This window comes from Lepus europaeus, chromosome 17, assembly GCF_033115175.1.
Source record: "Lepus europaeus isolate LE1 chromosome 17, mLepTim1.pri, whole genome shotgun sequence".
Lineage (NCBI taxonomy): Eukaryota > Metazoa > Chordata > Mammalia > Lagomorpha > Leporidae > Lepus > Lepus europaeus.
In genome coordinates, this window is record NC_084843.1 from 33,340,485 (window position 1) to 33,354,011 (window position 13,527).

At 41.1% G+C, this 13,527-nt stretch overlaps 1 protein-coding gene across 1 annotated transcript in view; it reads left to right on the forward strand.

Moving 5' to 3' along the window:
- TCTN3 (tectonic family member 3) overlaps nucleotides 1-13,527 on the forward strand; it is a 30,462-nt gene that overhangs the window by 2,280 nt on the left and 14,655 nt on the right. Inside the window, exons 4-13 of the mRNA XM_062214763.1 lie at nucleotides 4,567-4,694; nucleotides 4,914-5,022; nucleotides 5,109-5,224; nucleotides 5,714-5,749; nucleotides 6,552-6,632; nucleotides 8,109-8,234; nucleotides 9,591-9,697; nucleotides 10,057-10,152; nucleotides 10,418-10,571; nucleotides 11,517-11,654. Of these exons, the coding sequence (XP_062070747.1) occupies nucleotides 4,567-4,694; nucleotides 4,914-5,022; nucleotides 5,109-5,224; nucleotides 5,714-5,749; nucleotides 6,552-6,632; nucleotides 8,109-8,234; nucleotides 9,591-9,697; nucleotides 10,057-10,152; nucleotides 10,418-10,571; nucleotides 11,517-11,654 (1,091 nt within the window). The remainder of the gene's footprint in view (nucleotides 1-4,566; nucleotides 4,695-4,913; nucleotides 5,023-5,108; nucleotides 5,225-5,713; nucleotides 5,750-6,551; nucleotides 6,633-8,108; nucleotides 8,235-9,590; nucleotides 9,698-10,056; nucleotides 10,153-10,417; nucleotides 10,572-11,516; nucleotides 11,655-13,527) is intronic.

Consider the following 13,527-nt stretch of genomic DNA (forward strand, 5'->3'; position numbering starts at 1 on the left):
CACTTGGGCCATCTTCTGCTGCCTTCCCAAGCCATAGGCAGCAAGCTGGATTGGAAGAGGAGCATCTGGGACTTGAACCTGCACCTATATAGGATACTGGTGCCACTGGCCCCTGGCTGTAACATTTCTAAAGGTAATGCAGCTAATATATCTTTTTGTAAATGTTGATGAAGCAAGATGATGTTCACACACAGCGTAGATTTAAATGCTCCCTTGCAGCATGAAAGTCAACCCACCTGGATTTCATCTATTGTTAGGAAAGAAATTGCAAAACTATATTTGTATCAGGAAAGGACCAGTTTTTGTTTTCTGTGAACTTGAATTTGGAAGCAGTTTATCAGGAGACCAATGGCTGTATAGGTTGTAAAGAAGGTGAAGGGACCAGAATGATTACTTCATTTTAAGACAAGGCTGCTCCTTCCTTTATAAACCTATTGCCTTCTAGAGCCAGCTTTATGATCTTGGAACACGGCTACTGTCATGGTGTCCAGCTGGTGCTCCCTCCTTTTAATCTGCACTCTTGCCTTCCATACTATCATGCACTCTGCTTCTGGACCAGTATATCTGAACAACACCTGGGAATATGGCCACTCCCAGAAACATTACTGGGTTGTTATGAATGAAGCTTCTCTGAATGAGGCCGGGGAGATGGATTAGTTTAGTCTGAAGAGGCAGCAGCTGCCCTTTGGTTCTGATTGTTTGCCTCCTTCCCTCTCACATACACATACAGCACACAAAATCATGGAGAATCACTGTACTAGATTAATCTTCCCATAACATCACATTATGATGTTGTTTCCTTATTTAGACATATCCATTAATTTCCCACCACTTATAGAACTATGTAAGGCCAGCATTGTGGCATTGCAGGTTAAGCTGTCACCTGCAATGTTAGCGTTACATACAGGCACCAGTTTGATTCCCATCTGCTCCTCTTCCAATCCAGCTCCCTGCTAATGCACCTGGGAAAGCAGCAGAGGATGGCCCAAGTGCTTAGGCCACTGCACCCACATGGAAACCCAGATGAAACTCCACGCTCCTGGCTTTGGCCTGGCACAGCCTCAGCCATTGTGGCTATTTGCAGGAGTGAACCAGCAAATGGAAAATCTCTCTCTCTCTCTCTCTCAACTCTTTCAAATATAAATAAAAAATACATCTTCAAAACAAACAAACAAAAAAAACTGTGTCCAGTTACTTTATCCTGACAATCAAGGTGCTCTCAGGTTTTATCCAGCTTCTGTTTCCAGGCTTTTCTCCCATTACGGTCTTCATTGACCATCTGTGTTGGCCAGACTCATCTACTTTTTGTCCTCAGGAGATTTCCTAAACATGCATTTACTTTATATTCTTGACTCAGCTATTCCTCTTTGTCTTTCATTTTAATTTCCCAGCTCTTCCAAGAGTCCTTTCTTGCTCACGTATCAGAAGTGAACCCATCCTCAAAAGTTCTAAGGCAGTTATCTTTTTGAGTCACTCCTTTGGGACGTAAAGGACTCCTTGTATGGTTATCAGTTTATGTGAACTTCATGTCTCCCCAGGTAAATTACCAGCACCTGGAGAGGATGCCCCATATCTTTATGTGCCCATAGAGATCGTATCTACTGATAAATTATTAATAGGGGATGTTCTTAGTCTAAGTCCTTTTGTACAATAGCGTGGAAAGAACCCTAGACCAGGTATTAAGAGATCTGCGATCTGTGGCCTTTTGTAATTCTTTTACCTCTGAGGATCCAAATTTCCTATGGGATTGAGTCAGATGGTCTCTGGGTTTCCTTACACATCTGAAATTGTATTAATCTAAATCTAAATATATTTAAACTCTGTTAGGTGTAATATTCCTTGTATGATAGCAAAATTTTGGCAAAAACTCCATTTATTCTCCTTATTTGCCTTATCTCTGCTTACCACCAATATCCCTGCACAGCGGTAAGATACAAAATGTTAATTTTCTCTTATTCATTTAAGCCATGAAAAATTGCCAGATGGATATTTGCCATCTCAGCTCATCTTCTTCATGAGCTTCTTTTGTTAGCTTAATTTTAACTTTCATTTATAAGGATACAAATTGCTGAATTTTATATGAGGAAAATAGTCTTTAATGTGGTTTTCAGCATATGAGTTCCTGGAAGATTCATAGTTTGAAGATTGCAGATCAAAGCATCACCTGTTTCAGAGCGATGCTTTTTCAAACTCTACATATTCATGCACTTCCTGGAGATCCTGTTAACATAAAAATTCTGACTCTTCGGTCTAGGGAGTGATCCTCAGGTCTGCATTTCTAACAGGTTTTCAGGTGATAATATATGCATCTCACTTTGAGTAGCAGGGATCTAGGGAATGAGCAGTCTGAGAGGCCCCAGAATTGAAAGATGTATTTATTTCATACTGTATCAGAAACCTGAAAATGCATATAATTAAGATGTTGTGATCTACTAACTGATAGAATTAAAAAGGGGAGAATGATCCAACATGGGAAGCGGGATACACAGTGGACTCATAGAATGGCAGATGTCCTAAACAGCACTCTGGCCTCAGAATCAGCCCTTAAGGCATTTGGATCTGGCTGAAGAGCCCATGAGGGTATTTTAGGCATGGAAAGCCAAGACGCTCTGGCAAAAAAAAAAAAAAAAAAACCTAAATGAAAAATCTCTGTGAGATCCCAGTGGAAAGAATGGGCCATCAAAGAAGGAGGTACCTTTCTCTGAAGGGAGGAGAGAACTTCCACTTTGACTATGACCTTGTCTAAATATGATCAGAGTCAGTGAACTCAAAAGGCTTCCATAGCCTTGGCAACTCATGACAAGAGCCTAGGGAGATTACTGATGCCTTAAATAAGAGTGTCAGTTTGTTAAGTCAACAACAGGAGTCACTGTGCACTTACTCCCCATGTAGGATCTCTGTCCTTAATGTGTTGTCCAATGTGAATTAGTGCTATAACTAGTACTCAAACAGTACTTTACACTTTGTGTTTCTGTGTGGGTGCAAACTGTTGAAATCTTTACTTAATATATACTAAATTGATCTTCTGTATATAAAGATGATTGAAAATGAATCTTGATGTGAATGGGATGGGAGAGGGAGCGGGAGATGGGAGGGGTGCGAGTGGGAGGAAAGTTATGGGGGGGGAAAGCCACTATAATCCAAAAGCTGTACTTTGGAAATTTATGTTTATTAAATAAAAGGTTAAAAAAAAAAAAAAAGGATGTTGTGATCACAGAAGATAAAGGTCAGGCTTATTTACTCATTAGCTTTTTTTTTTTTTTAAGATTATTTATTTGAAAGTCAGAGTTACACAGAGAGAGGGAGAGAGAGAGAAGAAGAGAGAGGGGTTTTCCATCCGCTGGTTCACTCCCCAGATGGCCACAATGGCCGGAGCTATGCCAATCCGAAGCCAGGAGCCAGGAGCTTCTTCTGGGTCTCTCACATGGGTGCAGGGACCCAAGGACTTGGGCCATCTTCTACTGCTTTCCCAGACCATAGCAGAAAGCTGGATTGGAAGAGGAGCAGCCGGGACTAGAACCGGCACCCATATGGCATGCCAGCGCTTCAGGCCATGGCATTAACCCGCTGCACCACAACGTGGCCCCATCATTAGCTTTCAGTGATGCAGGTCTTGCTGCCTTTTTTCACTCTGTCCAGATGTCATAATTATGAATAATGAAACTAGCATGGAGCATGGTTCTGCTGTACTCCTTTGTCAAGGGAACAGAAAACCTGGAGTGGTAAAGCTGAGTGTTTTATCATCTGCTGGGCAGGGGGCAGTACCAGAGCCTATTCCTGTGTCTCCTGGTTCTGAAGTGCCATAAAGAGATGACTGCAGGAGTGTGGATAAATTTATACAGATGGATAATAGGAATTATGGAATTGTTACAGCAAATACCCTTTGGGGGTGCCTGAAGTCTTAAATATAGGAATTAAAAGGTGAAAGGAATAAAACATAATAGTCCATATACTTGACCAAATTCTTAACTCAGATCTCTCTTTTTTTTTTTTTTTTTTTTAAGATTTATTTATTGATTTGAGTCTCACCACAGAGGTAGAGATAGAGAGAGGTCTTCTGTCCGCTGGTTTACTCCCCAAATGGCTGCAGTGACCGGAGCTTCATCCGGTCTCCCATGTGGGTGCAAAGGCTCAAGCACTTGGGCCATCTTCTACTGCTTTCCCAGGCCAATAGCAGGGAGCTGGATCAGAAGTGGAGCAGCCAGGACTCGAACCAGCGCCCATATAGGGGATGCTAGTGCTGCAGGCAGAGGCTTAATTCAGATCTTAAACAGTAATTCAGTTAATAGGTTACAAATAAATTAGGAGGTGATAGAAATTGGGATTGTTATCCCTGGAGATGGAATATTGGCTGAGAACCTTCTGGGACAGTGTTCTGTGGCTTGATTTGTGTGGTGGTGATACCAATAAGTACATTTGTTAAAATTGCTTGAGTTCATTCTTTAGTGTATCTGCATACTTTATATTATGCTGCAATAAAAAAATTTTATCATTTGTCATGCCAGATATTTTTAAAAAATCAATGTTCTTTTATCTAAATACTCTTTCTTTTTAAAAAAAATTTAGCAAAATTAAACTATTTCCAGAAGCTCCAAAAGGTCAATGCAACCAACTTTCAAGACCTGGCTACAGAGTTTGGAGGAGAATCATTCACTTCAACAACGCAAACGCAGTCACCACTACCTTTTTATAAGGTGAGCCCACGGAAGGGGGTGGGATTGTTTGGTTAGGTTTCTTCTTTAATAGTACACAATTGCCTGGGGATCTTCGAGGAACCTCCCTACAACCAGATAACCCTTCATCAGCTCTTTTAAAGGGCAGTTCTGCCCATGTAAACAAGCTGTTGAGTTAACCTTTGTTTCTACTTTGTCTTCTCTGGTGTAATTCATTCCAATCTCCAATATTTGATTCAGGCTGGGGACCCCATTCTGACTTACTTCCCTAAGTGGTCTGTACTGAGTTTACTGAGGCAGCCTGCTGGAGTTGGAGCTGGGGGACTCTGTTCTGAGAGCAATCCTGCTGGTAAGTCCAGGTCAGAAATACCATCCTGTATCCAGTTTAAAAGAAGCTTTTTCATTTACTACTCTCTTAACTATTTGTGTCCTAAGGCTTCCTAGAGAGTAAAAGTACAACTTGCACTCGTTTCTTCAAGAACCTGGCAAGCAGCTGTACCCTGGATCCAGCCCTTGATGCTGCCTCTTACTATAATTTCACAGTCTTGAAGGTGGGTGTCTCTTCTCTCCTCACTCTGTCCCCACTGTGGATTTGAAGTCAACATGCTTCCCATTGGTATTGGTTATGGAAAGAGCATTGAACTGAAAGTTAGACTCCTCAAGAGCTACGTATAAGGCAGAAGGCCTTGAAACCCCCATCATATGAAGAAAGATGAAAGAATTTGGAGTACAGACCCACGATTAGAATTTGTCACCCTCCAGGCTAAGGGGATTGATTTGGGAGAACATAAGAGGGTGATATCTCATTATTTCACCAAACTTCTTGCTTTGTCTGTTCAATACAGCTCTGTCCTACTCCCAGCTAGCTCCACTCCCGTCATTTTAGTGTAAAGAAGAGTCAGGTGGAAGACAGGAAGTGTATCATTCTAGTATGTTGGTTTCCCATTACCAAAATTTATTAATAGTAATATGAAACTACAGATTCCTGGTGATTTTATGAAAGGTATATGCACACTTAGATCTCTCTTCTCTTATTTTAGGTTCCAAGAGGTATGACTGACCTGCAGAATTTGAAGGTATGAATTGGTTTATCAGGAAAAAGAAAAAAAGAATATTTGACCTCTTTATATCTGAGTAAATTTTAGTCTAAATTGTTATGGTGAGATAAATGTAAGCATGATGTATCAAACAGTTAAGGATGGGTCTACAACAGTGTTTTCCCAGGTATGTTCTATGTTGTTAATAGCCTTGTGTGATATAAAGATCATGAAGTGTTAGGTAAGTTTGGGAAACATTCAGGTAAATAAACACTATATTGAAAGTGGGCTTCTTGGAGTGTTTAATTTGCTAGAGTGCTTTGTCAGTTTCTATGAAGAGGATGTTGAATATATATTTTTTTTAAGATTTATTTTACTTATTTGAAAGACAGAGTTACAGAGAGAGGTAAAGACAGAGAGCCAGGAGCCTTTTCCGGGTCTCCCACGTGGGTGCAGGGGCCCAAGGACTTGGGCCATCTTCTACTGCTTTCCCAGGCCATAATAGAGAGCTGGATTGGAAGTGGAGCAGTTGGGACTAGAACTAGCGCTCATATGGGATGCCAGTGCTTCAGGCCATGGCTTTAACCCGCTGCGCCACAGTTCTGGCCCCTGAATGTGTTATTTTTAAAAATTTACATAGCTGTGGAACCCGTATTTTGTGTCTAGCAATCTGAGAAATGTGTTTTGAGAAGTGCTGATTTAGGATGACCTGAATTTCAGTTGTAGGCTGGCAGTAGAAGGAAAGAGAAGGGAACAGTCCTAGGGAAAGAAAATACTCCTGTAGCTGGCAGAGAAAAGCGCAGCCTTCAATTGTAGTTGACTCGCCTCTTTCCTTTGCTAGCTCCAGGTTCCTGTAACCCCTGCCTCACAGACTGACCCTCCTCTCTTGGCTGGAAACACTTGTCGGAATGTCGTTTCCCAGGTAGGGATGCTGACCTCAGATGGTGGACTGAGGCCTGTGGATCAGTGTTGCCAGAGATGCCTGGTCTTCCATGAAATGGGAGCCTGACCCCCATCTGGATTTTACGTAGCCTGAAATGTAACACGCCGAGATTGAGCCCATTGCCTTGCTCCCTACCACGTTTCGTCGTTTCCATTCCATCATTCTCCAGTATTTCAGATTCACTGTTGCTGACTCCTCTCCCTTTGCCCATGTGCAGTCTGCTACTGATTCCTACTGACCATTAGCTCGTGTTGACAGTAAAATTGAAATGAATTAGTTCTGTTCCCTGTTCTTTCTCTTCTAATCAGTCCAACATAAAGGAGTAAGAATTATCATAAAGCATCATGTTAAAGACTATATGAAGAAATTTAAGGTTACCTTCAATTGCTTGTGAGTTACACCCTGAGGTACTGTTTCTGTTTATCTCCAAACATCATGAGAGCCAGATAAACTAATTTCCTTCCAGGTTCACCTTGGCTTCTGCTTTTGCTCACCTCTGCCCACAATCAGAGATTTCTTCTTCCCTTTCAATGCTTATCATAAACTCAGCCCTCCCATGAGCCCTTGCAGAGAGCTCCATCCAGTCTTTTTTCACATACAAATGTAATGTGAAGTCAACATATGTTTTCTTGGTATTTATGTTTGGCATTTTTAAGAATATATTCAATTTGCCTCATTTTTTAAAAAGATTTATTTATTGAAAGAGTTACACAGAGAGAATGAGAGGCAGAAAGAGAGAAGGGGATAGATCTTCCATCCGCTGGTTCACCCTCCAGTTGGCCACAACAGCTGGAGATGCGCCGATCTGAAGCCAGGAGCCAGGAGCTTCTTCCTTGTCTCTCACACTGGTGCAGGGGCGCAAGGACTTGGGCCATCTTCCACTGCTTTCCCAGGCCATAGCAGAGAGCTGGATTGGAAGTGCAGCAGCTAGGTCTCAAACTGGCACCCATATGGGATGCTGGCATTGTAGGCGGAAGCTTTACCCGCTATGCCACAGCGCAGGCTCCCAGTCTTCCTCATTTAGTTTCTTTCTTTTAAAAGGTTTATTTATTTATTTGAAAGGCAGAGTTACAGAGAGGTAGAGAGAGAAAGAGAGGTCTCCCATCTGCTGGTTCACTCCCCCAGATGGCTGCAACAGCTGGAGATGCACCAATCCTAAACTAGGAGCCAGGAGCTTCCTCCAGGTCTCCCACAAAGGTGCAGGAGCCCAAGGACTTGGACCATCTTCCATGGCTTTCCCAGGCCATAGCAGAGAGCTGGATGGGAAGTGGAGCAGCTGGGACTTGAACTGGTGTGGGATCCCAGCACTGCAGGCAGCGGCTTTACCAGCTATGCCACAGCACCAGCCCCCTCATTTAGTTTCAATAAAACTTTTCAAGATGGAGATTCTTCTGTTCTAAACATAATCAGCCCAGTAATTACTTTTTATTAATTGACTCTTCTTTTGTATTTCAGGTCATCTATGAAATAGAGACCAATGGGACTTTTGGGATCCAGACAGTCACTGTCAGTTTTGGACAAACCAACCTGACTGTTGAACCAGGAACTTCCCTACAGCAACACTTCATCATTCGTTTCAGGGTTAGGGCCCTTCTCCTAGAGGGTACCAGAAGGGGAGGAAATACCGGGTTACAAATAGTTTCTATGCTTCTGTAATACATGGGAAATAGAATGAGAAGCAAAGACCTAATTCATTCTTGATAGCTAGAACAGCTAGGTGTTCAGCAGATACCTATTCATTGACATCATCTCTGAGCAAAGCAGGACTTCAATCTCATATCAAAACTGTCTTCTCAGTAGTTGTTCTAAATCATAAACTCAGCCATCATTCTACAGAAAATTTTAACTAGCTTTTCTCATATTTCTGAGTATTCAGTATTTTATTCACTTCCAAAATTTCCAGTTTTGATCCTTATCTCTTCCCTTTTGCTTTCTTTCCTCTTTCTTGAACCTAGAATAGTTTTTCTCAGTTTTACCTTCAGGTGATCAGCCAAGCCCTGTGTCTCTCAGAGATGGCATCTCTAGAACATCTATAGTTACTTAAAATATATTTTAAAAAACATTTTAAAAGATATTTAAAAAAATTATATGTAGGGGCCAGCACTGTGGCGTAGCAGGTAAAGCCACGGCTTGAAGTTCCGGCATCCCATATGAGCACCAGTTTGAGTCCCAGCTGCTCCGCTTCCCAACCAGCTCTCTGCTCATGGCCTGGGAAAGCAGTGGAGATGACCCAAGTCCTTGGGCCCCTGCACCCACGTGGGAGACCTGGAAGAAGCTCCAGGCTCCTGGCTTTGGATTGGCGCAGTTCCGGCTTCAGCAAGATTGAATGTAGCCCTAAATTAACAGCATTTTTTAAAAATTATCTTCATCTTATTAAAAAGACAGAGACCAACCCCTGGTTCAGTTCTCAGATGCCTGCAACAGTCACAGCTTGCCAGGCCAAAGTCAGGAGTCCAGAACTCAGTCTGAGTCTCCCACTTGGGTGGTAAGGACTCAAGTACTTGAACCATCACCAGCTGCCTCCCAGAGGTGTACATTAGCAGAAAGCTATATCGGAAGGGAAGGAGCCAAGATCAGAACCAGGCACTCCTTTATAGGATGCAGGTGTTCTACGTGATATCTTAACTGCTGTGCCAAATACCCACCCCTGATAATGTTTGAAAAACAAGGTTAAGGAATTCTTGGTTGATCCTTGGTTGTAATCCTTGGTAAATGTAGCATGTGAATTTCAGTAGTCAGATCATTTAGGATTTATTTTAGTGAGTTAGAAAAAGTAAAGCACTGGAGTAAAAACTTCTGCAAAATGCAATACTGTGCAAAGAAGCCAGATTCAGTGTTGCTCACTGAATTGTCTTAAAGAAGGGTATGAAGCCCAGTAGTGGAACAGAGTATAGCATGCTGGTCTCCATAGCTGACTTTTCTTCACTCTTTCCACAGTCTTTTCAACAGAGCACAGCTGCTTCTCTTCCTGGACCTAGAAGCGGGAATCCTGGCTATATTGTTGGGAAGCCACTCTTGGCTTTAACTGGTGACATGAGTCACTCAGTATCCTTTTTCGAAGAGGGTGTCCTGTTACAGTCTAATGAGAAAAGCTGCAATGGTTGATCTTTTTGAGTTTCTATTTCTCAAGCTTTCCCCATTTTTTTAGGTATTTATCACTTTCTTTACCAAGCTACAACTCTACTCTCAAATGTTGATAACAGCAGCTTTAAAGCAATTTATGGAAAAACAGTATTTGTCACTGTGTTTTTTAATCACTGCAGGAAAAGAAAAATTTGTGACTTGAACAATATCCTGATATTACTCAAATATAAATAGTGTTAAAGGAACAGTGATGCATGAATTTCCCAATCCTCACTTGTTTTTTTGTTCTGATCTCCTTGATAATCACCTTTCTACCTCGGATGACCCTCTTGCAAAGTCAGGGTAATGGAATTTGCTCTGTTAAGAGACATGAAGTACAATTTGGAGTAAATGCAATGTCTGGATGCAAGCTCAGGTAAGTCTTTGCTTGTCCCTGCTTGTAGGGAAAATACTGATATGGTAACTTATATTTGAAATGACAGTTTAGAGAAAGCTTGTAAGAAATAGTCGTTTAACCTAAGTAACATTGCTAAGAGTTTTTTGATAGTCCTCAATTCCTAGTGAGGATTATTTCCTCCAGTCTGCTTTATCATGCCATTTCTAATGCATGGATTAATATGCTGATGTGGTTACAGTAGTATGTTAGCACTGGACTCTGGCTCCGTGGTGTTTAATTGCAGGCTGTCAAAGGATGGCTGCCGTGGCCAGCAGCAGGAGATTTATCAGGCTCTTCACGGACAGCCAAGACCGGAGCATGTTGCCATCTTTGGTGATGCAGACCCGGCCCAGAGAGGAGGGTGGACCAGGATCCTCAGCAGGAGCTGCAGTGTTTCAGTAAGGAGAGAAATACACTTTCTGATGATGGCTCATTTTACTCCTTTGTGAATTACAGATAATAAAGTTAAAACCCACCTCTTTCCACAGATAATGTGTAACATAGGAGGAAGGATATAAGAAATCTGTCCATTTGAAGTAATTATTTCAAGTTAGGCTTACACATAACTTATTTTCCTTACTTGGAAAAAAAAATTAAAGAGAAAATCTAGAGATTATGGTTCAAAAATCACCATTTTTTCAAATACTCTCTCATTTACTTGAATATTTGCTCATCACAAATTTCATGATTATACTCCTTTCATCAATACACTCTTCAGTTATACTCTTCCTGTTATAAAAATTTAATATTTATTTACAAAAAATACATTAACAGGTTAAAAATTGAAATCATTTGAATTGTTCCTGCATCTTGCAATTAGTCCCACCAAACTACTGCTTTAAGTATATTCTATTTGTATTCCAGAAACTTTCAAGGCTGCCTGAAGCTTTCAAAACAGACTGCTTAGAGCAGACATTCTTCTTAGAGGCTAAGATGCCCACATCCCACATCAGAGTGCCTGGGTTTGATTCCCAGCTCTGGTTCCTGACTCCAGCTTCCCTCCAATGCAGACTGTGGGAGGCAGCAGTGATGGCTCAAGTCACTGGGTCCATGACACCCACATGGGAGATTCAGATTGACTTCTGGGCTCCTGGCTTTGGCCTGGCCCAGTCCTGACTGTTGCACTGTTGCAGACATTTGGGGAGTAAACCACTAAATGGACAATCTGTCTCTGTCTTTCTCTTTCCTTGTCTCCCTCCCTTCCTCCCTCCCTCTCTCTCCCTCTCCCCCCCCCCTGCCTTTCAAATAACATGAAAATAATTTTTAAAAATTGCTATTTAATGCATGGAGACTGTAGGCAATAATCAGGCAATTAAAACAAATACTTCTTTATCCTTCTTCAGGCTATGAACTGTACTTCTTGCTGTACCATACCAGTTTCCCTGGAGATCCAGGTATTGTGGGCCTATTTAGGCCTTCAGTCTAATCCACAAGCTCATGTGTCCAGAGCCCGATTCCTATACCAGTGCCAGACAATACGGGTAAGTCATGGTTCATAAAAGACCGCCAAGCCTTTCAAAGCCTGAATTGTCTTATCAGCCATTTGATGACCAAAATTTTTAACTCTGACAGCCAATTTATGTTACCAGCCAATGTGTGTTTAGAATGTGCTGGCACAATTAATTTTGAAGTTTATCCTTTCTGCCTGGTTACTTAAAAATGTTGTTAAGGTGACTTACAGCCAATGTCCACCATAACCCAGTTTTTAAAGAAGTTCCTGACTCTAGATTATAGTATTAGTTAATTTCTTTTAAGTAACCCTAGCACTATTACCATACTGTGGATTCAACCCCAGAAAACGTTTTCCATAAATGTGTGTTGAATGTGACCACCACATAATTATAGAAGCATCTCTGAACCTGTGAATTATTAAAATAATGCTGTGACTGGTTTGTAGTCACTAATTCTTGGTTGTATGTGCTCCACTAGATAAATGCTTTTATCTGTAGTAAACATATTCCTATTGTTTATGGTGTATAGTGTGCCTTCAGATAGCTTTAGTGTCTGCCTTGCTTTTAGAACCTAATGCTTAGCTTTAGATGCTTGGAAACATGGTATTTTCATTTTACTTAGAAATTATTAGGTCCTAGTAAAGTGATTCACATATAAACTTGTAACCCAGTTTATTAACTTCTTTTTTTAACTGAAAAGTTTGAAGCTTTTTGTTTTTAATTTGTTTGAAGAGGCAGACAGAGAGGGCAAGGCAGAGAGCAGGATACAGAGAGGGGGAGGTGGAGAAAGCTTTCCCACCTCTGGCTCACTCTCCCAGTGCCCACAGCTGAAGCAAGGAGCTGGGAAAGCCTGGGGTGGCAAGAACCCAATTACGTGAGCCATCACTGCTGCCTACTAGGATCTACATTAGCTAAAAGCTAGCGTCAGGAGCCAGGGCAAGGAATCGAACCAGGCATTCCAGTGTGGGATGTGGGCATCTTAACCAGTTGGCTAAACACCTGGTTTAATAGAAACTAAAATAGGTTAAAATTCTTACGCATTCATTACTTTCCAGAAAAGAAAGAAGCTTAAGGCTGCATTTAGGTCAGAAGTAAAATGCTTTTAACCCTCCCTTGCAGTAGTTTCTTTATGCCTGTAAATGGGGTTAACACTCAAGTTACCAGAAACTGCATTAATGATAAGATTCCATTCTCCTCCAGTGTTGGTTTAGTGAATAAAACAGAATTATTTCTGTGAGACTCGATCTCATAGACTCTACATTAAATCCAGTGTCAAATTTTTCTATCTTTCCTCTTTATTTCTGGGTTCCTGTTTTCACAACATACACAAGAAGATAGCCACAGGATTGTTCTCTGATTCTATTAGACATTGAAGCTACCTGGTACCTCTTTCTTGTCTTGATATTTTAACCAGTATCTTTTGTAGTGTTTAGCAGAAGTTAACTTTTCAGGTTAGTTTCGTCCCTCTATAAAACCAGACTTAATAGTTGTCTAGTCTGACTCAGCATAAGTGGGTAACAATTGAGAATTTTATCTTTTGTTCACGCCTAACTGAATGATCAAAGAAAAACTAATTGTGTTGAACTTATTGAGAGGTGGTATGGTGTATACAAAACTGTATTCCTTAACTTAGGGTGCTGTAAGGGATTTACAAAAGTCATTAGGAATATGCAAAAATGTTCACGTCTTTAAAGCTCATCTCCATTAAGTTGCCGTGTCTTTGTAAAAGTTTGAGCTATGAAACAAATGTGTTAAATGCAAACATTGCTTTCTAGAGTATAGAATATCATCTGTATAGAAAGTATTTTTTAACCTCCTGGATCTTGAATGGGAATTTTCTCCTGAAAGCACATAAACATAGTTCTTTTTGTCTTTATGCATTTATGCTTATTTGTCTTTAACT